This window comes from Leucopleurus acutus (genome assembly GCF_964270905.1).
Source record: "Leucopleurus acutus genome assembly, chromosome: 8".
Taxonomy (NCBI): Eukaryota; Metazoa; Chordata; class Mammalia; order Artiodactyla; family Delphinidae; genus Leucopleurus; species Leucopleurus acutus.
In genome coordinates this window covers 74,382,178-74,406,734 of record NC_139151.1, presented here as the reverse complement: position 1 = coordinate 74,406,734, position 24,557 = coordinate 74,382,178, and the positions used below count along the sequence as shown (strand labels likewise).

Genomic DNA, 24,557 nt, shown 5'->3' with positions numbered 1-24,557 from the left:
TCCTCATCCAAATTGGGGCAAAAACAACCTGAATCACCATCCATCGTAATAACGGAAGACTAAATGCATGTATATGATAGACCCAAATGAAGACACAGAAGCAACTGGATCTTAATACTTCTTCAATGTGGCAAAAACTAAAATAATGCATCCAGAAGACAGGATATTTTGCAGCCACGAACAGTTGTATTTTTATGGAATTTACTAAGTTGGCCAACGCTCGTGAAATAAGTAGAAACAATTAAAATATTAATTGATAGCTGCAGTGTGATTTCCACAATGTAGAATACCCATGTAGGCATCGGGTATTCAACAGGTGGACGACAAACTCACTGTTGGCTTTACACATCTCTCTGTATGCTGTGATTTCCCTCTGAGGACATTTCCCAACTGTCAAAACCGCATCCTGGAGTCCAACCTAGACCAAGCTTCTGACCCTTGTCCTGAAAGCAATTTGTCCTATGGTTGCCCCTAAGGACTAACCAGATGCCAGCCAGCAGAGCTGATAAATGCCAAAGGTATTCACAGTTTAGGGGGCTTCCTTCCTCAGGGAATAAACATAAATGTTTTAAGGGAGCTTATAGAACATATTCCAAAGCTCTGGTCTACAGGAACGTACAAAACGAATGACTCTAGAGGTGATATTTTTCTTTAAATAAAGGAATGTATTCCTTGCTAGTTACAGACCATTGGGAATCTACTTTTTGCTCATCTCCTTAACCCATGAGCCCAAAGCATCTAACTGCAGGCTCCCGGAGAATCTGGACACTGTCAACAGAGACTGAGCCTCTAAAGACAAGGGGCTTCCAGATGTACTTCAAAGAGCTTCGGTGTCCCTGGAAGTGCTTCTAGAGCCACTTGGTGAGAGGAAGGGAGAAAGGGAAATTTGTTGATCAAGTCTTAGTGCTTCAATATTGAGCACCATATCAGAGTCAGTCATTGGGTTGGGCTTTTTCATGTGTCTAAACATTAAAACCCAACCTGCTTCCTTGGGGTTACAAACTGAGCCGTAGGGCACTTAAGGAATCACACCTATACCCCAAAGCTTATAAAGGGCAGAGCTGTGGGTTAAATAGGATTCTCTTGGACCCAAGTCCCAGGCTCTGCCTGTCATTCTAATAACGGCCAATGTTGACTGAGCCTCTGCAGTCCATATTGCATTAGCATTTTAAAGGCATCTTCCAAAGAGCTCTGATGGAGGTTGCATCTGAGTCTCTGAAGGTAGAAGTCCTTCGTTCCTATCTACCCCTACTCCAGCACTCCCAAGGGCTGTGGCTATGTGCTCTCTAACCTCCCTGTGTCTCAAGTAAGATTCCTCACCTGTAAAATAGCGGTAGTAGTAGATAATGTTTGTTGAACAAACACAGAGAGCTCTGTGCTGAGCTCTCTTCCAACCACTTTAGAAGTATTATCTAATTTACTCCTCACAAGAGTCTGGGAGAAAGGTATGTCCATTTCCCCAAAGTTGATTCAAGTTGACACTACTAATAAATGCCTGGAGTTGGGGCAGGAACCCAGGTCTGTCTGATTCAGAGCCTTCTGTTTTTCCCACTTCGACCCAGGACACCTCCAGGTTTGCTGTAGATTGACCAACATGGAGATGGATCTATGTCTAAAGCACCACTCACCCTATTATATCTTATTTCTCTTATGCCATCTCCCACTCAACGTCAAAATTAAACCCATTCAGACAGCTCCCTGTGGAAAACACATTCTCTCTACCATGTAGTAATTAATGCCCTTCTTTCTCCCAGCACCAGTGCTCTTTCCCACATCATTTACACTCACACCTCACAATTTAGCACCTATATGCCTTATAAAATTATGCTCCTAAAATGTAAATTGTACGCCCCCCAAAGAGACCATAATTTCCTAGAGGTCAGGAACCATATCTTAAAGAAACACAGAATTAGAAAAGTAGTAGCTTGCAAGATTACGTCTTTTTTTAAATAAACTGAACTCCTTTCAAAAGAAATCTTATTTGGAATCCCAGCTCCTCTGACTGAAAACTATTGAGCTAATTAATCCTTAATCTTTCAAGGTGCAAAGGAAAATATTGAGACAGTGGCGTTCATTCAGTGAGCTGGTATCCAGGGTAGAACTAGAATCTAAGTTGCCTGATTCTCATCCAGTGGTTGCTTTTCTATGAAAATCCTGGGACTTTTCTGTCTCCCCTCACTTTCTCTCTTTGACTTGGCTACAGACAAGAAAAAAAAAATTGGACAAATTGCCTTGAATCTGGAAACCCTGCCAGAAGAGCTGAAGAAAAACAGGGCAGGTAGAACCTGGCTATCAGATCACCTTCTAGGACCCTCAAAGGACGAAAACAGCATCATAATTGCAAGTGCCCTTCAACTGACATATTGGCCAATCAAATTACTCAGAAACCTGATGAAGCAAAGCCATTGCTTTTAATCTCTTTAGTTCAGACTCCTAATCTATGTCACTAAGGATGAAAGGCATTAGCACAACCAAGTCATAAACATTTTTTAAAATTTAATTTAGTAGGATGACACTTAGGAGATTTTGGAGGAATAAACTCAATGTCATCTTTATCTAGCATTTTCTGTTTTCTAATATTTTAATAACACTTTTCTAAAACTAAAATGTAATACAGTTCACTGCATTGTATTCCATTCCACAGAAAAAAGTGGAAAACACATAAAGTGTAAAGAAAAGATATCACATATAATCTTCCATTCACAGATACTTTCTGATACCTATTTATCTGGGGGAGTATTCCCTGCCTCTATTTCTATGTGTTTATGTATACCCGTAGATAATTTTTATTTATTATTTAAATTGGAAAATAGTATACATACTGGTTAGAATTTCATCATACTGTATGATGAGAATTTTCCATTGACACTGAATAGTCTTCTGAATATTATTTTAAAATTCATTGTATTCCAATATATGAATATATTGTGATTTATTCAATCAAACTTTCATTAGTTCATATTTAGGCTGCCTCTAGTTTCTTTTCTTATAAATAATAAGTGGAATAAATGGGCACAATGAAAATCTTCTCACATATGTAACTGTGACTGATTGTTTCTTTAGAATAAGTTGCTGTAAATAAATATTTCTAGGCCTTTTGATACATCCTGTCAAATTAGCCTCAAGAACGTTTGTATCAATTTATATTCTTACCAGCAATGTATGAAAAGGTGCCTGTTTCCTAAACCATTTCCAAAAATGGGTGGTTGACATATATGTAAATAAATATAATATCTATCCATATATCTACACAGAGATAGGCACATACATAAATTTAGTATAAGCATCTAATTGCATTTCTTTTAATTACTCCTACGCTTGAAATAGTTTTCAAGGCTTTGAATAGACAACAGATGCTGTCAGTTGCCTAGACAATTATGGATCTATACATACACACATATCATCTCCTTCCTTGACAATACAAGCCAAGTATTATAAAGGAAACCGGGATCTGCCCCACCTCAGGGATAAATCTTGATTCAAGGTAATTCTATTTGCTTTTCTAAGGTATAATTTATTAACAGGCATATTAAACAATTTTGGCCAAGGAGACATGAAAACAGATCTGCTAGGGATGGATTTCTGATAAAGTTATCCTTGGTCTTAACAAAGGACTCTAGGAAGGAAATCCTCTTTTCCCTTATGACTTTGGGACATTGTTAAATTGAGATATGATGCATGGGGTTGCCTCAGCCATTCTGAGACCTGGAAGGGAGTCAGATCAAGTTTCAAAGTATCACGATGAAAACAGCAAAGTAAAAGGTTAGAAACAATCTATGTCACTGATGATGTCATGGGGCAGCTGAATTAACTAACTCTAGAAACACTGTCCTAGACGTTTTGTTATAAGAGAATAAATTTATCATTTAAGCCGGTAGAGTTGGGTTTTTCTTAAATCATTCTTTAAGCTAAAATCATCTGAACCGATGTACTTACACTGTCTCATTTTATCCTTCAACAACTCCATGAAAGTGTACAGAGGACACTGATGAAGAAGCAGAGAACTTTAGTGGTTTTCTAATTTACAAAGTAAAAAGGTGGCACTGGCGAAGCTTGCAACAAGTTGAATTTATACACCAGTTTATACACTAGATTTTAACCATGAGAATTTATAGCTTTCATTCGGCTCAAGAATAAGTAATGTATATTTTCAATACTCTTACATAAAGGAAACATAATCCAAAGATACTTCACTATATCTTAGACAAGTGTGGAAACAGCTAAACATATATGCATTTACCAAATCTTTAAGATGGAAATAAAGAATACATGATAGCTTGCTGGGTTATTAAAGAGAAATGCCCATTCATTGTGCCGACTCAAATGTGGATATAAGCAGGGCTGCAAGGCTGGCCTCAACAGGGTTGTAAGTGCTAAAGCATCCTTAATCAAACCCCTTTATGTGAAAGCTTAATTGTCATTCTGCATGCACAACTCCAACAATGGAGTGTACAGAAATACTAACAAGCCTTTTACGATGAATTGGAGTCAAAGGCAACACAGTTCTTAATAGGTTTGTGCACAAACACCCTGGGGGCAAGATCCATCGTTTATGCTAGTTGGTCTCCAGCAGTTAATGTGGTTCAGATCCTTTACAATATGTGCTGATAAAAAAACAAAAACCGAAAAACCAAACACACACAAACAAACAAAAACCTCTCAGTTAAACCCAACAAGGAAGCCAAACACCAGACAAATCCTTCATCCTAAAATATCAAGGGATATGCCCTTTGATATCCTCCCTAAGACATATTTCCTGGCTTTCATAAACCTTAGCACTATTTTAACACTACTGTTGCTAAATGGAGTAAGTTTCTGGTCTTTGGCTTTTCCAGGACTACATACATATGGAAAACTAAAATTGGCCCGGAAAACCAAATATTCTATTAATTTTCATTCCATAAACCCTGTTTAGAGGGGTCTCTCAATTTTTCCCTGTTTTCTCCTTTTGTTAACTTTTTTGTTTTGTTTTGTTTTGTTTTGTACCTGTGAAAACAGGTGATGGGCACAGAAGCCCAGTCACAAATTTGTACGTGCAAGTAATGTAGCTTTCTATAATTTCTTCGTTTCAACTTAATGAATGGTTCTGAACTCCTATTCTTCTGCACTAGTGGGGTAGTGAAAATGTCGCAGTCATTTTAAGGATTCTTTGCTTTCATCTGTCTGTGTCATGGTTCTAGGAGATTCCAAGTAATCAAGACACTCGCAGAGAGACATCAGTCTGGTCCTTGGCCCGTGGAACACACAGGTCACCATGGAGATGTCCCATTTATCTTTAAGGGCTCTTTGAGTCATCATAACAGTCAGGACACAATTGAAGATTCGGGACCTCCCCATGAGACCCTACCTACAGAGCATCCCACAGCCTTTCTCTCCCCAGAGTCTTATACACATCCCAGAAGGCAGCCTTGGAGGCAGAGCCCTTCCCTCCAGAAACCATCCAAATCTCTGCTTTAATTACCTTCTGCCACCATGTCACCCACCACTCATTCAAAGGAATCCTTTTCTAGTCTACAATATAGAGGGCAATTCTTCTCTCTGTTTCCAACCCCACCCCAATATTCCCTCCAAACTCTAACCATCTCTGCTCTACAAAGGCAAGAGCTCTCAACCATGACTGCATATTAGAATCACTTGGACGTTTAAACAAAAACACTGAAGCCAGGTCACAACCCCAGACCAAATGAAAATCAAAGCCTCAAGGGGTAGATCACAGGTATCGACTTTTTAAAATTCATGTCCTAAGTGATTCTAATCTGAGATGAGAGTTGAGACCCTCTGCCCTAAAGGGTTAGAATTTTGGAATCCTACTTTGGTACTTTCACATCCCTCCTCTGGAGGGGGAGGAAGGTGACAAAGTCTTTCTAAATAAAGGGAAGAAAAAATGAATATACCAGGCAAACGAATCAAAACAAAAGGCAAATGCCTCCAAAGAACATCAGAGTTTTTAATTGGGTTTTGAAATATCCAAAGGTCCAAGTCTTATTCTGACTTTTCTTATTCAATATATCAATAAATGTAGTCTGTTATCTTTAATAAAATGTTTTGCATTCTAAAGCATTTGACACAGCATTTCCCACTAAAGTAAAAGTAGTCTACAGGTCTATGACTGGAATTTTATTCTTATGTCTGTATCACCTCTTGACTGAGAGGCAAGTAATTAGAACTTGCACCTTTTATGATACCAGATAGTCAAAAGTATACCAGAGCAAAGCATACCAGAGCAAAAAGTATACCAGAGCTTGTTTATACCAAAACAAGCACATACTATGTGCTTGAAAGATAAGGATAATCAATGCATAATTTACTTCTGTGCTCAATCAAGGTGGAGGATTTTCTACTTTAGCTCCATTTCATATGGCCCTGCTCAATGAGAAAACATCAGGTATCTCATATTTGAAATGTTCTGTATTTCTTCGACCTTAGTAGGAAAACATTTTCCAGAAAACTAGTGTAAAATTTCTTTTACATCTTTTAAACTGTTATCTCACATCTTTCATTATGTGGTACTTTATTTAAACCATTCAATTAATAGACTATTATATCTAACTTTAACTAAGCTTACTTGATTTCAAATACATACTTCCTTCAAGCTCTCTTCCATGCCAATATCAAAAAACATAAAAAAATCTCTTAGCAAGATAACGGAAATCACATATGATATTTGTTATCTCACTTGTTCCCTTTATTTCTTACCTTTACGGAAAGTTTTTGGCATAAAAATGGGTGCTTACCCACTACTGCCAAGTACCTGTCTTATTGCTGCATGCTTTGATCGTAAATCACAAGTATCCTCCTTTAAAGCTTCCTGAGTATTCAAAGGTAATGTCTTATCAAACAACCTAAACACAGGGAGTTTAACTGGGGATAAATGAAAGTCAGGGACCAATAAATCAAGCAGGTTGACCATTTCAAAAATCAAAGGGTCCAGGGAAGAGGAAAGGACTCCCCAACCTCAATTTTCGATACTCCTCCAGCTTCAAAATTCATAAAAAAGTAAGGGCAACTCAGGGATCTCTTACAGAACAGAAAGTGATTTAGAATCACACACAAATTCCAAGGCCAAAAACTCCCCCAGTGACAAAGGTCCAGTGTTTTCGATTTCACCAACAGAAACGTTCCTAGAAAAGAGCATGGAGCCTCATACAAATTACACAGTTATGTCAGGGAACCCCAGCCATCACAGTAATGATTAAGTTATAGCACATTTTAAAATTCTAGGTAACTATTTTCAATGTTGAATCCTCAGAACTTTTATTATCCCGTGAGATACGACTTTTTCACTTTTTAACCAGAAAAAATGTAGGAAAGAGATAACATTTCTTTTCTGTTTGATATATTGTCTTTCCTCTCCTTTCTCAAAGAACTGTTGTTACAGCATAGAACTGGGAAGGGCAATTTTGGGGATCCTTCTCTGGAACTTGTCAAGGGCCAACACTATAGGATGTGAAATACCCAGTACTTAACTAAATCCCACTAAGACTTTAAAGAGGGATTGATTTGGTAAACTTGGAACATATTTGATGGTGAATGCACATTTGAGTTTTCTCAGCTGAAGATCTTGCCTCACTAACCATGAAATTCCTGGGCCAAGACGTCATTTGTCACTAATGTCTTTGGCCATATTTCCTAACACTCATCACAGACACTAATTGTATATTGGACACATAAATGAATAAGTGAATGAGTGAGTGAATGAATGAGTGAATCCGTCATTCAATAAATCAATGTACCACCAAAGCTCATATGTCTTCTTTAATTATACGCTCACTCATTTTTGGTTGAACGGAGATTTTCTATATGACTACTAACTTCTAAAATGTTAGCACCAGAGTAAATGACAAACTAAAAAAAAAGGAGAGAAAAAAATGGCCCAATGTACTTTGAAAACCAACTGAACAGTGGCAGCAGATACTAACTGATTTGGGACAGACACTAGAATGATCTTTGGAAATAAGAATGTCAATAATGAGAAATGCCACGTCAGGAGCTCATGGCAGACAAAAGGATGTCTTCAGGCCTGTCAATTTCTCCTAGCAAATTTCTTCTGGAAACAAAGCATCTGAAAAGACATCTTACAGTGGCAGATATCTGTTATATACCTCATTTATTACACAGACTACTAACCACTTGGGGGAAGGAGTCTTCTTTGCCAATAAAGAAATGACAGAAATTAAAGCTGTGGACCTGCTTATCTTGTAAAGAGCACACTTGGCCTGACAGGCTTATTTTTTTCAGGACACCAAGGTAAAGGTCAGAGTTCCAGCTTACTATGGAAATGTCTAATGGAGGACCTTGAATCTGGTCTAGAGGAGAAATGACCATCAGGGAGGATGCTTGTCTCTTACCTCTCCTCATTCCCATCAATATTCCATATTCCCATTCACATCTCATCTATATTCCCAAATTTCTACTTTACATGCGTGCTAACATGCCTTGGTAAACTCCAATAGCTCCTCTTGGCTTGCAAACACATTCCAAATGCTCATCCTGACAATCAAACACCCTTTTCTTATTGCGTTTTGCTTGAACTTCCATCATAGCGCTCAGTACAATGTGTTTAATATCATCATCATTTTTTGAGACTACATTCGCCATCACATTGTGAACTGCGACTCAAAAATAAGGTGACTTGGGCTTCCCTGGTGGCGCAGTGGTTGGGAGTCCGCCTGCCGATGCAGGGGACACGGGTTCGTGCCCCGGTCCGGGAGGATCCCACATGCCGCGGAGCGGCTGTGCCCATGAGCCATGGCTGCTGAGCCTGCGCGTCCGGAGCCTGTGCTCCGCAACGGGAGAGGCCACAACAGTGAGAGGCCCGTGTAATGCAAAAAAAAAAAAAAAAAAAAAAAAATAAGGTGACTTTAATCAACAGCTCTTCATGTCAATGGACACAAAATCTGTTGAGAATCTACTGTATCATTTGCTATGGTATTTATTAGCACCATTCACCAAATACGTCTAACTGTCAAACCTAGGTACATGGTAGGAAGGCCTTTCCTCTTCTCCTTGTAGTTGTTTGAGGACTGGTAACTAGTTACAGTTAGTCAATGAGTTGTAGGTCAAAGGGATTTGGTTAGACTATATTTTGGCTGATACAAGATGCTCTAGGCTCTCTTTTCCCTGTCTTGGTGACTAGCAATGTTCACAATAGTGACTATTCCATCAGCTTACATCCCAAAGTCATTATGATAAGCAGAGCACCACTCCTGTTGACCAGTGAAATACATGAGCAGCAAACAAAACCTGATTATTTTAAGTCACTCATATTTGAGGTTGTTACTGCAGAACAGCCTAACCTGACTGATACAAGGGCCATGATAAATGTTTTCACACATATTATCTGATGTTCACAGTAACCTATAGGTACAACAGATATGAGCAATGTTTTACAAGTGAGATTTAGAGAAGTAAACAATTAGCCCAGGGTCAAGCAGCTTTATTCATTCCCTCATTCAATACTTATTGAGCACTGCCCTGTGCCGGGCTATATTCTAAGTAGCCAAGGTAGAACTGTCCTAAGGCAGAACAAGCCTGTTGAATAAAAAAAAGTCAAAAGTTTGGGTGGCCATCTCCTAAAGGACAAGGATGGAAATGGTACAAGATAAAGTCAGAGAGGCAGAAAGGAAAAAAGTCACATAGGGTTTTAAATCAAAATAAGGAGAGTTCATTTGATTTTCTGAGAAATGGAAAACTACAAGAGATCTTTAGAAAGTCCTGGTTTTACAAGTTTGCCCTCATCACTCTGTGAATAGAGAGTTACAGTAGAGCAAGCCTGGAGCAGCAGGTCCAGAATGGTAATCACTGAGGACGTCTCGTAGTTTGGTAGTAGAGGATATGGACGGAAATGGATGAAGGGGACAGACTTAGGACAGCGTGTGGAGGGTAGATTCAACAAGTCTGATGAACAGACTGAAAGTGGAGGGACAAGAGAAGGAAAGCAATCAAGTATCACCCGTAGCTTCCTGGCTTGAAAAACTAGATAGATGGTGCTTTCATTTGCTGAGATGCAGAAATTTGGAAGAGGAGGAGGTTTGCAGAGGTGGAAGGAAATCCAGAGTTCTATCTCATACATGTTAATATGAAATGCCTATTAAACACCTGTGTGTAGATGTCAAGTTGAATATATGATTCAGAAGCTCAGGAGAAAGACTGGAACTGGATAGCAATTTAGGAGTTATTAACATAGAGATGCTGTAATGTCGTAATACTGAATGGAGGCATCTGAAAAGATACGGATGAACAAGAGAAAAAGGTCCAGGGCAGGGCTCTACAGTACTGTAACCTTTAAGATATCAGCAGAGGGAGAAGAATAGCTAGGGCCACTGGGAAGGTGTGACCGGTGACATAGAAGGAAAATCAGGAAATACATTGTCTCAGAAGGGAATAAAATAATGTGCTTAAAAAAGGAAGATGTAGTCAGCTTTGCTAGATGCTGCTGAGAGGTCACAAGAGGTAAGAAGATTAGACTGAACAAAATGGAGCTCATGGTTGACCTTGATAAATGTACTCTCTGTCGAATGGTGCATCTGGAAGACTTAGTGGGAGTGGATGAAGAGGGCGTGTGAGGCAAGTACATGTAAGGAACGCAGTAACCCCTGACGATGCAATTAAGACGTTTGCTATGAACAGAAGCAGAAAAATGGGCAGTATATAAGAAGAACTCTGGGATCAATGGAAGGTTTTTTTTTTAAGAAAAATATCTTATCCCCAATTCTATGACCTATGGGGGCAGTCCAAAAGCCCTCACTGAGATTTCTGACACTCCTGAGAGGAGGCCGTGGTGACTGTGATTGTTGCATTCATGTCTGTGTAAGTGTACTTTGGGTGGCAGGGAAAGGATCGGAATGGTTACTCCAATGGTTACCCCTGAGGTCACGATATCCTATACACACATGTACCATTTCCCTCACTGTCCCTCATGTTAACCTGCGTTCATTGGGGTCAGAACGGGGAGGGTCTCACCCAGTCTTCAAGGTGGCAGATTTTGCTGAAAGTTAGAGGGTCATGAGGAAGATTCGCCCTGCATACTATACAGCAAAACCACCACAACAAAACCCCTCACACTAAATATTCCTACCCTTAAAAGTCCTTTCAGCCATCCTTTCACTGAGCAGTTTTCGTTGACCCCTGTCCTCCACAGCACCCAGCCTTCTGCTCTCTGGCTGGTTCCTCTCTCCTCCCTCTTTTATTTCTCTCTTTTGTTCTAACTTTTCTATTCTCTCTCAGACAAAATACATGCACAAACAAACCAAAAAGTTTCCCTGCAGAACTACTTACTCTTTGTTTTTTTTGGATGGTGTACCCACTGATAATCATACACTTGCCTTTTACTCCAAACAACACATTTCTCTTTCTAAAAGTAACTCTGGAGCTAGTTCTTAAAATACTACATTTTCCATCTGGTTGCATATACACTGTACAAACTACCAGGCAGAGCACCTGTCCTTAAGAGGCTTTCAACAAGCACCAGCTCTTGTCTTCCTCCTTCAGTGAAGAAAATAAGAGCAGAGGTGCTACGTATTCTGATATAATTTCAACAAGGCCTTTCCACCCAGCAGTGCCTTAATCAGGTCTGAGTTGCATGATACGGTGCCTCTGTGGTGGGAGATGATCCACTGCCTTTGCCTCATGTTAGGGTTAACATAAGTCAGGACCTGGACAGACCACTGAGAACAGAACAAGACTCATCTGTAATATCACAGATTTTTAGACTATATTTGTTTACAGGTCCAAAAGAGTTTTGCCCCCTTAAAATGCTTGGATCACAGCATAATGTTTATGAAGTCTCTTTTTTCTCTGGGAATTTTGTAATAATACATAAAATACAGGTAAACAATATTTGGTCTACTGCAGGAGTCAGAATCTTGCATCAGTCTGAAATCCTTTAGCCAAAGAACAGTAACGTAAAAATATACAACAATCAATGGCAAAAGTATTTGGACATACAAACATGCTTCTCAAACTTTTATAACTTTTTACACCTCTGAAAAGGCCATTCAAAATAAAATATATTGGGGCTTCCCTGGTGGCGCAGTGGTTAAGAATCCACCTGCCAATGCAGGGGACACGGGTTCGAGCCCAGGAAGATCCCATATACTGCGGAGCAACTAAGCCCGTGTGCCACAACTACTGAGCCCACGTGCCACAACTACTGAAGCCCACACGCCTAGAGCCCATGCTCCACAAGAGAAGCCACCGCAATGAGAAGCCCACATACCGCAACGAAGAGTAGCCCCCACTCGCCACAACTAAAAGCAAGCCCACGTGCAGCAATGAGGACCTAACGCAGCCAAAAATAAATAAATTTTAAAAAAAATTAAAATAAAACAAAATATATTAAGAGTGGAATTCCACTGTGAGTGAAAATAAATTTAAAAACTTTTAAATAAATTAAAATAAATGAATTAATTTAAAAAGAAATCATTTTTTATATATCAGTCATTAGGACAAAAAGAAAGATGCCAAGAGTCAGAGAAATACACAGCATGACTGGAATCTTGTATGCAGGGAGCACCTTCCTTATAGGTTACAGATTGGGCATTTAAAGACATTTCATCCCAGAGAAGAAAGACTCAGAATCTTCTACCACCCTTAACCAATTTACTGTTCCTGTCTCTGTGTTCGTGATTTGAATGATAATGGAACCCCAAACCAAATGCCCACCAAGCCAGCACTGCTCACACAGAGGCAGTGACCACAGTCCATGGAGTTCCAGTTTTGTATTCACAGCCCAGTGATAAAGGGAAGAAGAGGGACAAAACTGACAATAAGCATATGTCAGTGAAAAGTCTTGACTGGCTCCCATATACCCAATCCGTGCCCACCAGATACTCTCGCTCCTGCTTTAAATTTAACCTCTTACCTTTCCCAACGAGAACAAAGTACATTTTCCCACATAAAAACACATTTCACCTTGATGGAAGGAAAACAGTTTGATACTTTTCCCAATTTGGAACTGATGTCTCTAAGTCCTTCAGTGTTACCATAGGCAACTGGGTCTTCAATTTCAAATCATATACCCATGCACGCACGCACGCACACACACAGAGACAGAAATACTGGGAGCGGAAATAAGTTAGGCAGACAAAATTTCTCTTATTATCACTTCATTCCTAAAAAGTTGATGATAAGATAATGCAAGAGAAGAACTAGTTAGTTGAAAATAGTACTTAGTGTACTTAGAGCTAAATGTAATGACACAGATATGGCACAGAGAAGGACTGAATCAGAAAAGCAACATTGCTTCTTAATGCTCACCGGTACAAGAGAAGTCATCCACGCGAATGTATCCTGGGACACAGTCACAGCGATATAACCCAGGCAAGTTGACACACACAGTGTTGGCATGACAGTAATGCATCTTAGCCGCACACTCATCAATATCTGAAGGAGAAAAAAAAGAAGCAATATCACGGTTAGTCAGATGGTTGAACCGGAATGTAATCATCTTACAATGAAATTAGAAAAAGCGAATGCCCATTGAAGCCAAGAGAAAAAGCAAGATGTGTTAAACACAAAAGCTTAAGTGCAAATTCAGCTGATGAAGAAGATCCCATCTTAAACTGAAAATATTTCTAGAAAGATGCATGGTGGGACACAACAGTGAAGAACCTAAGTATGAAGACTGAATATGTTATTAGTAATCTCTAACCAAGAAAGATGCTTGCTTTAAATGTCCAAAATCAAGGAGTTCTGTGTCCAGGCATTGATACCAATGAATATTTATTAGGTGTCCACTGTACATGGTGTTGCTTTTATCAGAGAGAGAAAGGGAATTGAGCCCCCTCTGCTTGTTTTTCTTACTAACACATGCTTTAATCCATCTGTTACAAAATGATGGTGTAGCCACTTTCTCCCACGTTGTACTGTGAATACAGACTGCAGCTACTGTCTAATGCAAATTAATGTCTTTCACCCCTTAACCTGGAGATGCATCCCATGTCAAAGAATAATGGGCTGATTCAACAAAAAAGATCTTTTCTCTTTGGAATGGAGATCAGAGCACCACCTGCTTTCTCATAAAAAGTTCATGGTAAGAATTAAGATAACCTACAACCTTAAGTAAAGAGTTTAGTATTTTCTGGAATTTATGTTTTCAAAAATGGCTTTACAGCAACCTACAGATTCAATGCAATCCCTATCAAACTACCAATGGCATTTTTCACAGAACTACAGCAAAAAATTTCACAATTTGTATGGAAACACAAAAGACCCTGAATAGCCAAAACAATCTTGAGAAAGAAAAATGGAGCTGGAGGAATCAGGCTCCCAGACTTCAGACTATACTACAAAGCTACAGTCATCAAGACAGTATGGTACTGGCACAAAAACAGAAATATAGATCAATGGAACAGGACAGAAAGCCCAGAGATAAACCCACACACATACGGTCACCTTATCTTTGATAAAGGAGGCAAGAATATACAATGGAGAAAAGACAGCCTCTTCAATAAGTGGTGCTGGGAAAACTGGACAGCTAGCTGTAAAAGAATGACATTAGAACACTCCCTAACACCATACACAAAAATAAACTCAAAATGGATTAAAGACCTAAATGAAAGGCCAGACACCATCAAACTCTTAGAGGAAAACATAGGCAGAACACTCTATGACATAAATCACGGCAAGATCCTTTTTGACCCACCTCCTAGAGAAATGGAAATGAAAACAAAAATAAACAAATGGGACCTAATGAAACTTAAAAGCTTTTGCACAGCAAAGGAAAGCATAAACAAGACAAAAAACAACCCTCAGAATGGGAGAAAATATTTGCAAATGAAGCAACTGACAAAGGATTAATCTCCAAAATATACAAGCAGCTCATGCAGCTCAATATCAAAAAAACAAACAACCCAATCCAAAAATGGGCAGAAGACCTAAATAGACATTTCTCCAAAGAATATATCAGATTACCAACAAATACATGAAAGGATGCTCAACATCACTAATTATTAGAGAAATGCAAATCAAAACTACAATGACATATCACCTCACACTGATCAGAATGGCCATCATCAAAAAATCTACAAACAATAAATGCTGGAGAGGGTGTGGAGAAAAGGGAACCCTCTTGCACTCTTGGTGAGAATGTAAATTGATACAGCCACTATGGAGAACAGTATGGAGATTCCTTAAAAAACTAAAAATAGAACTCCCATATGACCCAGCAATCCCACTACTGGGCATATACCCTGAGAAAACCATAATTCAAAAAGAGACATGTACCACAATGTTCATTGCAGCTCTATTTACAATAGCCAGGACATGGAAGCAACCTAAGTGTCCATCAACAGATGAATGGATAAAGAAGATGTGGCACATATATACAATGGAATATTACTCGGCCATAAAAAGAAATTTTGCTTTACAGAAGAGTGGATATCATGAAAGTCAAGAGGAAAAATGTTTCAAGAAAGGAGTAATGGTCAGTTTTGTCACGTGATGCTGAGAAAGTTGAATAAGATAGAAAGAGAATTAACCATTGGATTTGGCAAGAAGTTCACTGCTGCCCTTGGCCTGGTAAGAGTAGTTTGGGGAAAGTGGCTGGCAAAGCCTGACTGGAGTCAATTAAAGAAAGAATGAAAGATGAAGGAGACAGAGAAACAAGGCAAACTTTTTGAGATATTTTGTCATCAAGAGAAGAAAAACTGAAGCAGTAGCTCTAGGGAGACTCGATGATGAAAGACAGTCTTGTTTAAAGACTCTCTTGTGATGGAAAAGATCACACTGAGTTTACACGCCATTGGGAATGATTCAATACTAGTGAAGAAAATTGACAGTATAGAAGAGAGAACAGATCTTTGCAGAAGTCAAGTCCTGGAGAGGCAAGAGGAGTTGTGTTCCAGTCCACAGAAGGAGGAAGTCATCTTTACAACAAGAATGAAACCAAGAGATAAGGGAAGAGGTGGAGATAAGTTGGCATATTGGGTGGTGGAAAGATGAAGTAGTTCTCCTTTACTTGTTTTTTTATTTCCTCAGTGAAACGAGAAGAAAGAGAACTAGGAGAGGAAGGAGGTATCGGATGTTTAAGGAAAGGGGAAAAGTTATGAAATCATCATTTTGAAAAGAAGGAAAGAGAATTTACTATAGAGTATACTAGGTGGCTGCAGAGGCATGTGTGATTTGTGGCCATAAATATTAAGTGAGAGCAGTCAGCATGGCCATGTGTTTTTTTCCTGTCTCATCCAGATATCTGGGGTAGGGGCAGGGTACTTGGAAAGTTAGGTGTACCCAGAGATGAGTTTTTAAACAAACAGGATGGGTAAAAAGAGAAATAAGGGAACTGAGGTTGCAAAAAAAAGAGCTGATGATAATGAGATGCCAAGGAACCTCAGCTATTAAGGACAGAAGTGACGACAGTAAGATGGATGTAGACAGTTGAAATGTACTGCCCAGATCTCTCCTCACAACTGAAGAACTTATTCCCCCGGCTGCCTGAAGTACCGCCTGCTAACGATCTTCAGCTGTTAGCCTTTTAGGAAAACTGTCCTTGACTGAATCGAGCTGCCTTATCCTTAGTTACACTGCCGTCCTCAGGACAACCTTCAATGGAGTCTGGTTCTCCTTTACCCCAACTCAAGATAAGTGTAAAGGACTATCCCAGGTTCAGAGAACTCATTGAGATGAGCTAAATCCGCCCTCTGCCCAATCCTGTATCTTTCCCTTCCCCCATGTATGTTCACCCCTACAGCACTCCCTAACAAACTTCCTGCATGCCAGTCTCCATCTCAGAGTTTGCTTCCTAAGTGAACCCTAACTGCAGCAGGAATCCTGATGGAGGCAAGGAACTATGCCAGTGAGAGTACTGGAACGTGTGTGCTGGAAAGCTAGGAGATGGAGTTATAGAGTAATGTGCTTGACATTAAGAGTTCAAAGGTCATTTCGTTGATTACAAGGTCTTTCATATAACTATGTGAGAGTAGAAGAATCGATCATTGTAAGTGAGAGACTAGGACACCAAGAAAAGCCAGGTATAGGAGGGGGCTAGTCAGCATTAGTACTGTTCATCCAGTATTACCAGTTTTCCTCTTCCTGGGCACATAATACAACTGTACTTCCCCATCCTCTTCAAAACTAAGCATGGCTATATGACAAAGCATGAATCTGAGCAGGGGCATACCACCCCGGGGTGGAAAGATTAAGGGCTAGCATCAGGCTTAACACATTTCCTTCTTTCTTTTTTGGAAAGTATGGGAGCACAGAGATGAAGTCTCTTTCAGCCTGGCTCCCTGAATGAGGAGCAGGTCACCAGACCAGCATGATGGACACGTTTCATGACCTAGAAATATGCTTTTGTTAGTTTAAGCCACTGAGCCTACTCTGACTAGTACAAAGAATGACCATGAGAAACATCTCAAAGAAGATCATTAAGCTTGACCTTGAAAGATGAACAGAAATTCAGCTTAGAGATTGCAGATGAGGAAACAGAAGGGAAACTACAGGGGCTAAACTTTTTGTCATTGCAGAGTTAGAAAGGGAGAGGATCATTTAGTCTGTACGTTCAAAGAACACTAATTAGCCCTCTACTACACTTTGAGGCAGAGTGGTGAACAAAACTCCACCATGGACCTCATAGCCTGGCAAGACACTGAGCAGAACTTATATGTTCTATCAATAATGTGAGATCAATTCATGGGGATTTGACCTAGTCTGAGAGGTTCAGAGAAGGATTCTCTACGGAAGTGACTGCTCATCCAAGACCTGAAATAGAAATGAAACAGGTGAAGGGGAGGTGAGTAACATACCAGATAGAGAAGAATAAGAAGAATTCGTTAGAGGAGGGAACTTTGCCTAGTTGAAGAGAAACTGGAAAGATGAGCTTGGGCCAGACCCTGCTGGGCCCTGGAGGCCACGTAAAGGAGCCTGGGCTTTAATCACGGTGGTGACACAGTCCAATTTTTGTTCTCAAAATATCACTCGGCTGTAGTGAAGAGAGTGGATTGGAGCAGGGCCAGCTGAAGGCTAAGTCACACTGGTATTTTACTCACAGAGATGCAGCCGCACTGAACTCATTCTGTACTGCTAGGATGCCCAGCCATTTTTTAAGATGAGAAACTAGTCAGGACTTGCCTCAGAGGCAATTCAATCTTCCACCCATGGGCCACAGCTGCCAACCAGGCTGCTGATGGCAATGACTGTTTCTCTGTCATGGACCCTTGTCAGCTCCTCCCAGAGAGAAAGTCCTGACTCATCTCCCTCAGGCCACTGCATAACTGCTGAGAGCTGTCTGCCTCATCTAGATTTGAAGGAGTTACTTGGCCATAACAAGTTTATTTTGATTCAAACAGCTAAGCTATCTCCTTGTTTCATAGGATGCCAAGGCCCTGAGTAAAAATATTTTCAAAAATCAGAAAGGGGATGTTAGGAAACCCCAGAGAGAATTTCTCACATAGGTTTATCCAACCCTTGCTCTCTGCGAGCCACCTAGGACCCCATGGCCACACATCCCTGCCACTCTGCTGATGTGTCTTTGAGTTGCTTTTGTTTTCCAGTTCATACCATTGGTAATTCCAGCCCTTGCATACCTAATAATGCTCTGGTACCAGTCCAGAAAGAGGAAGAACCAAAGTAAGGCAGAAAAGTTGACAAATGTACCAGGAAATTAAACTGTCACAACCTTATCTTTGTTGCTTATCTTCTATCACACAAACAGCAGATATAAAAATCAGTTCCTGGTAAAAATGAGGGTAGGGAGAGAAAAAGTGTTTAGAGTCATCGGTTAGGTCCCTTGAGGCAAGAGGATGGAAGAAAGTAAGGAACTGACAATTCCCCTAGTTTGAGGATGGGGACAGGGGATGGATGGGAGACACATCTGCCTAAGAAAGATTGCCTCTCCATCCTCAGGGGAAGGCACAAGCCTGGAGACAGTTTCAAGAGGATTCAAGAGTGCTTCACAAGCAAGTCTGGTTATGCAGAGAATCAAAACAGAATTAACATCTTCAGAGACCTGGGATAGCCTGAGAAAATCTTGAGACATAGAAAACAACTGAGATGTTTCAAAACGAGCCTAGGACAAATGCTTTTTGTTCACAGACAAAAGATCCTAAAAGGTCATGAATAGTTACCCCAAAAAAAGAAAGAAAAAAACAAACAGAACTCCCCAATTAAAGAATGACCTGATGCTCAGAGAGAGAAACTGAGTGAGCCCAAAGCAATGAGGGTTTTTTTTCTTTTTTTAAATATATAAATTTATTTATTTATTTTTGGCTGCATTGGGTCTTCGTTGCTGCGCGCGGGCTTTCCCTAGTTGCAGCGAGCGGGGGCTATTCTTCGATGCGGTGCACGGGCTTCTCATTGCAGTGGCTTCTCTTTGTTGCAGAGCACGGGCTCTATGCGCATGGGCTTCAGTAGTTGTGACATGCGGGCTCAGTAGTTGTGGCTCGCAGGCTCTAGAGTGCAGGCTCACTGGTTGTGGCGCACGGGCTTAGTTGCTCCATGGCAGGCATGTGGGATCTTCCTGGACCAGGGCTCGAACCCGTGTCCCGTGCATTGTCAGGTGATTCTTAACCACTGTGCCACCAGGGAAGTCCCACCATGAGGTTTTTAAATATAAGCCTGAAAAGCCATCTGACTTTTGCCCAGGTGGTGATGGTGCTTTGCCTAAAGCAGGTCCCTCTCTCAAGCAATGGTCCTTTCCAGTCTCATATTTACCCAAAAGCCAGAAGGCAAGAAGAGGCAATGTCTGAGACTGAACTTCAAAGGAGAAGTTGAACACACTGAAGGCCAGGCTCAATCTAAAGGTTTGGATCAGTCTAGCAAGAATTTCTAAGAACCACAGTTAAGCTGACTACCGGAAGGATGAATGGATAAAAATTTTAAAACACATCATTAAGTACAGTATGATACCAAAATGAATAAGAGGCTAATAGTTGCTAATCTCAAAAGGTAAAACTAGGAACAGCCCCTAGCACCTGGTTAATACCCAGTAGCTGTCATTTCAACATATGAGACACTATGCTAGGTACTCCACAGGTAGCATCCCATCACCCCATTTATTCCACTTGACTACTTACTATAGGAGATAGATACCCCCATGTCAAGATGAGGAAACCAAGGCTCAGAGATTATTAGATCACTTGTCCAAGGCATAAAGTCAGTAAGCCTAAGACCCTGGGTTTGAATCCACAGTCTCCCTTCAAAGTTGACATTGATTTCACTGGGCCAGTTTTAGCCCTCCATAACTTTTCGATCCTGTGACTATGTTACACGTGGCTGATGCCATCACAAAGTGTATGGAAACAGGCAGATATCCAAATTCTATGTCCATGTGCAATACTGTTCATGACATTTGTTTTGTATTACACTCTCTGTTAAAATAGTACAGCTGTACTGTGCATCACCGCTTCTGTGGCTCTTTTATGTTAAATCCTAACACTTTCAAACTTTAGACTCCAGAGATCCAGGACCCCAAGACAGGTGACAGCATCCTGCTCTGAGCTGGAACCCTTGATACAACCTTAACTCAGGATGCTTAAGACTACTGAAGGCCCCCTGTAGGATTAGAAACTAGTGACAAAGGGGCCTGGGTCTTTTATTAAATATTGTTAGAGAAAAACCTATAAACCCTGCTGCAGTATATATCAGCTGGAGTATAATGGGGCTCAGATTGTGATTCCTTCTTATAGATTGCTTGTCACCTTTGAAATATCAGTGCTTGTCCTCTGTTGGTCTTCTGGGGTAATAAAAATACATGATTTATGTCCCTTCCCAGGAAAATAAAGTAGTTTGTTTTCGATTTAAGAAGGTATACCTATGGACTTTCAAGTGAAATCTGATGTAGCATAATGATTCTTCACATATCACCAGCGTCCATCTGCATAAGACTGTTCAGAACAAACAGAGCTGAATTTGGCATCGTCGTCATTAAATTAGAGTGTAGAGCTTGGGTAGCAAAGATAGAAGCAAATGCAAAGAATTCTCTAAATAAAACAGTGTGATCTACTCAGACTTGTTACATAAGAATTTCCTAGAAAAAGGCAGCCCAGAGAGGGTTGAATGCAGAGAGTGGGGCAAGGGGGGAGTAGGGGGAGAAGTTATGCCCCTCCCTGTGCACATTTAAAAAAGAAACAGAGTGAACAAAGAAAATCAATATTTATTGAGACTGTGCTCTGTGCCTAGAACTGTGTGCATCTCATTTCATTATCCCCAACCATCCAATGGACTGCCATCAGAAACGACATGGAGAGCACCTACAATTTCACCCCAGGTTTCTGTGACTTCAAGAGCACACTTCGGGGCTTCCCTGATGGCGTAGTGGTTGAGAGTCCGCCTGCCGATGCAGGGGACACGGGTTCGTGCCCCGGTCCGGGAAGATCCCACATGCCACGGAATGGCTGGGCTCGTGAGCCATGGCCGCTGAGCCTGCGCGTCCGGAGCCTGTGCTCCGCAACGGGAGAGGCCACAACAGTGAGAGGCCCGCGTACCACAAAAAAAAAAAAAAAAAGAGCACACTTCTTCCACTCTGACTGTTGGACACGAGCGCTAGATTGACAGTCAAGAGTCAAGCTCTATTCTTGCTCTTTCTATTAGTTAACCCTAGCACTGGGCACTGCTCTAGACATCAGTTTTCCCATTTATAAAATGGTGAGTTGGATCAGAGAGCATCTAAAGACTTCCCTGGTTCTAAAGTTCTCGACACATTCAGGTGTTTCTGTCCTCACAATTCATCATAAACCCTGACTCTGTAGCATCATATTCTGGGCCACCTGCTTTCATCCTGTTTCAATGAGCTTGAAGATGTTCCAGATGTCTTTTCCAAGACACAAGTCCTAGAAAATACTACTAAGATGACCTGAACCTTCACACTGTTCCTTGATACCTGTTTCAACTGAGATGGCGTCTCCCCAGAAAATGAAGAACAGCCAGGACTAGCAACAGACATTCAAACAAAAGCACAGCTCGGGACAAGCCCTCCAGGGACTAACAAGATAACTTGCAGAGCAATTCTACCAGACTTTAATCTCCTGACTTTTCAGAAATCATATGAGTTATAAAAACATGGTGGCACTGGGATTGATATTAGAACTGTCAGTACTCTCCCAACTGTGTCACACTGGGTATTTTGTAAAGTGAGGGCCTATATGGTCTCTGATTTGAACTTATAAAAATCCAGTGAAGCAGACAAGATATGAATTATTATGACCTCTTTCAATGAGAAAATAAAGACCTAGAGAAGAATTCTGACTTGCCCAAAGGTACACAGATAATCAGTGAGCTGGTAACAGAATCAAGGTCTTCTAACTCTGGAGTTAGTGCTTTATCCAATGTTCCGTGCTTCTCTATAATTATTGTTTTCTTCCTAAAGCAAGGGGAGAGAAATTAAATGCCTATGGAATCAGAAATATAAACCAAATGCCAACAGAAGCCAGGTAGAAGATATACGCGCAAAATATGCCCCTTCCCGCAAATAAATAAGGTATATATTATTTTTCCTAAAATATAAATCAATCCCTCCCTACCTACCTTTCTCTCCCTTCCCTCCCTCACTCTACCAATCTCTCTCAATCGTTTTCATTTCTCTACTTCCAAGAACAAAGAAATGATTCTTCTCTTACAAGGTAAAAAACACTGTGCAAGGTGAATGATACATGGAAAATGACACTAAACCTCAGTGGCGGAAAGACAGTGGAAGAATTTGAAATGTTATCTTCACTTTACAGATGAGAAACTAGGGCCATAGGAACGGACAGTTAATTGTCTAAGGTCCCATAGCCAGGAGGCGTACCTGGACTGCCTGGACTGCCGGGATGTGAATTCAGGCAGCTTGACTCCAGAGTTTGTACTCATCACTCTGTAGTATTGCCTCCCAGGGACTGTGGGCTAGATCTCTGATCTTTCTAGAGAAGTTACATACCCTAGTATTAATTTAACTTTTTGAAATAGTGTCTCCATTTTGTTTTCAAATATTTTGAACCAAGCAAAACACATCTGCCTATCAGATTCAACCCCAAAATGTCTGTGCCTTGAGGCATGTTATCACAAGGAGCTTTGGGGGGCAGGGGGGTGTAAGAGAGAGGGGTGGGAAGAGAGAGAGAGAGAGGAAGGAGGATGGAAGGGAGGATGGACATGGGCAAGGAAGGAAGGAGGAGGAGAAGGGAGGGAGGGAGGGGAAGGGAGAGAACATGACAGGAAGTAGAGAGAATATAGGAAGGCAAAGAAAGGAGAAAGTAAGACAAGAAAAGAGAAGAGAAGAGAAAAATAAGACAAACTAGGGAGCTTCCTATATAACGTCTATGGACTGAGTTATGTTCCCCCAGCAAATTCATTATGTTTATTCACTAACCTCCAATGTGATGGCATTTGGAGATGGGACGCTTGTGGGGTAATTAGGTTTAGATAAGGTCATGAGAGTGGTGCCCTCCTGATGAGATCAGTGCCTTTTAAAGAGAGACATGAAAGAGCGTACTCTCTCTCTGCCACGTGAGGACACAGGGAGAAAGCAACAATGTGCAAGTCAGGAAGAGAGCCCTCACCAGAACCCAACCCTGCTGGCACCCTAATCTCAGACTTCCAGCCTCCAGAACTGTGAGTAAATTTCCGTTGTTTAAGCCATCCAGTCGACGACACTTTGTTATGACAGCTCCAACTGACTAATACAATAACCCTTTAAATTTCTGTTGCCTGGTGAGATGAATTTTTACGTCATATTCCAAGATATGTGTCAAACAAACATGTTGTCTGCCAGATCAAATATCTGCAAATTAAAAATTCAAATAACCTTTTGGTCATCCCATGCATAGTAAAGAATTCTTCTCACACAGGGTTAAAAACATCATAAGGTAGAAGTTAGATCGTTGGATTTTCTGATATTTTAAAAGTATTTCCCATATACAACTAGGTCAGATATTTGCAAATTCATGCTAAGATGTTTTCTGCCCCTGCTGGGCTCAATTTCAGAATTAAATACTGTCATAAAGTAACATCTCTTTGTGCCACTGGGAATCACAGCACACCAATTTTTAGCTGACATCGGAAGAGCATTGTAAGATACCTCTCTATGATTTTTTTTTTTTCTCCCAGACTGGTTTTTCTGACCTTGGAGAGCATCCACAAACTGATGCTGAGCATCTGCAAGGAAAGAAGTACGTTGAGTGAAAGGTGACTCATTCAGCTTTAGCTGTAGGCTGTGCTCCAGCCTGCCTGAATCTATTAATATCTGAACCCTACACTTCCGTCAACAGTACCAACAAAACGACTGAGCACTTCCAAAAAGATCCAAGATTTCCTCCTGAGTTATGAATCAGTTGGAAATGTGGAAGCTATGATGGTCTCTTGCCTTCCCTGCCCCTGGGAAAGCAAATTCAAGAGCTATTAAGAGACTGCTGAATTCCAGAGGCAGTAACGATTCCGAAGGTCAGTGAGATGTGGTCCTTGTATTCTGGCTTTTATACTAAGTGAAAAAAGCCAGACCATATAGAACCAGTCCTAAGCCAGGAAAGAGGCAGTCACCTGAACATGAACAAAGTTCTACCGGAAAAAGAAGCGGCTAATTCCATCAAAAACTACTGAGGAAGGTTCCACCCAAAAGATGTTCGTTGTGAGTCTTGAGAAGGTAAGAA

At 40.6% G+C, this 24,557-nt stretch overlaps 1 protein-coding gene across 3 annotated transcripts in view; it reads right to left on the bottom strand.

The window, feature by feature from the left end:
* Positions 1-24,557, bottom strand: part of NELL1 (neural EGFL like 1) — a gene marked incomplete at both ends in the record, with an annotated part of 883,126 nt that overhangs the window by 454,318 nt on the left and 404,251 nt on the right. For all 3 annotated transcript variants that reach the window (XM_082845633.1, XM_082845634.1, XM_082845635.1), the window contains one exon: positions 13,258-13,383. In XM_082845633.1, the coding sequence (XP_082701759.1) occupies positions 13,258-13,383 (126 nt within the window). The remainder of the gene's footprint in view (positions 1-13,257; positions 13,384-24,557) is intronic.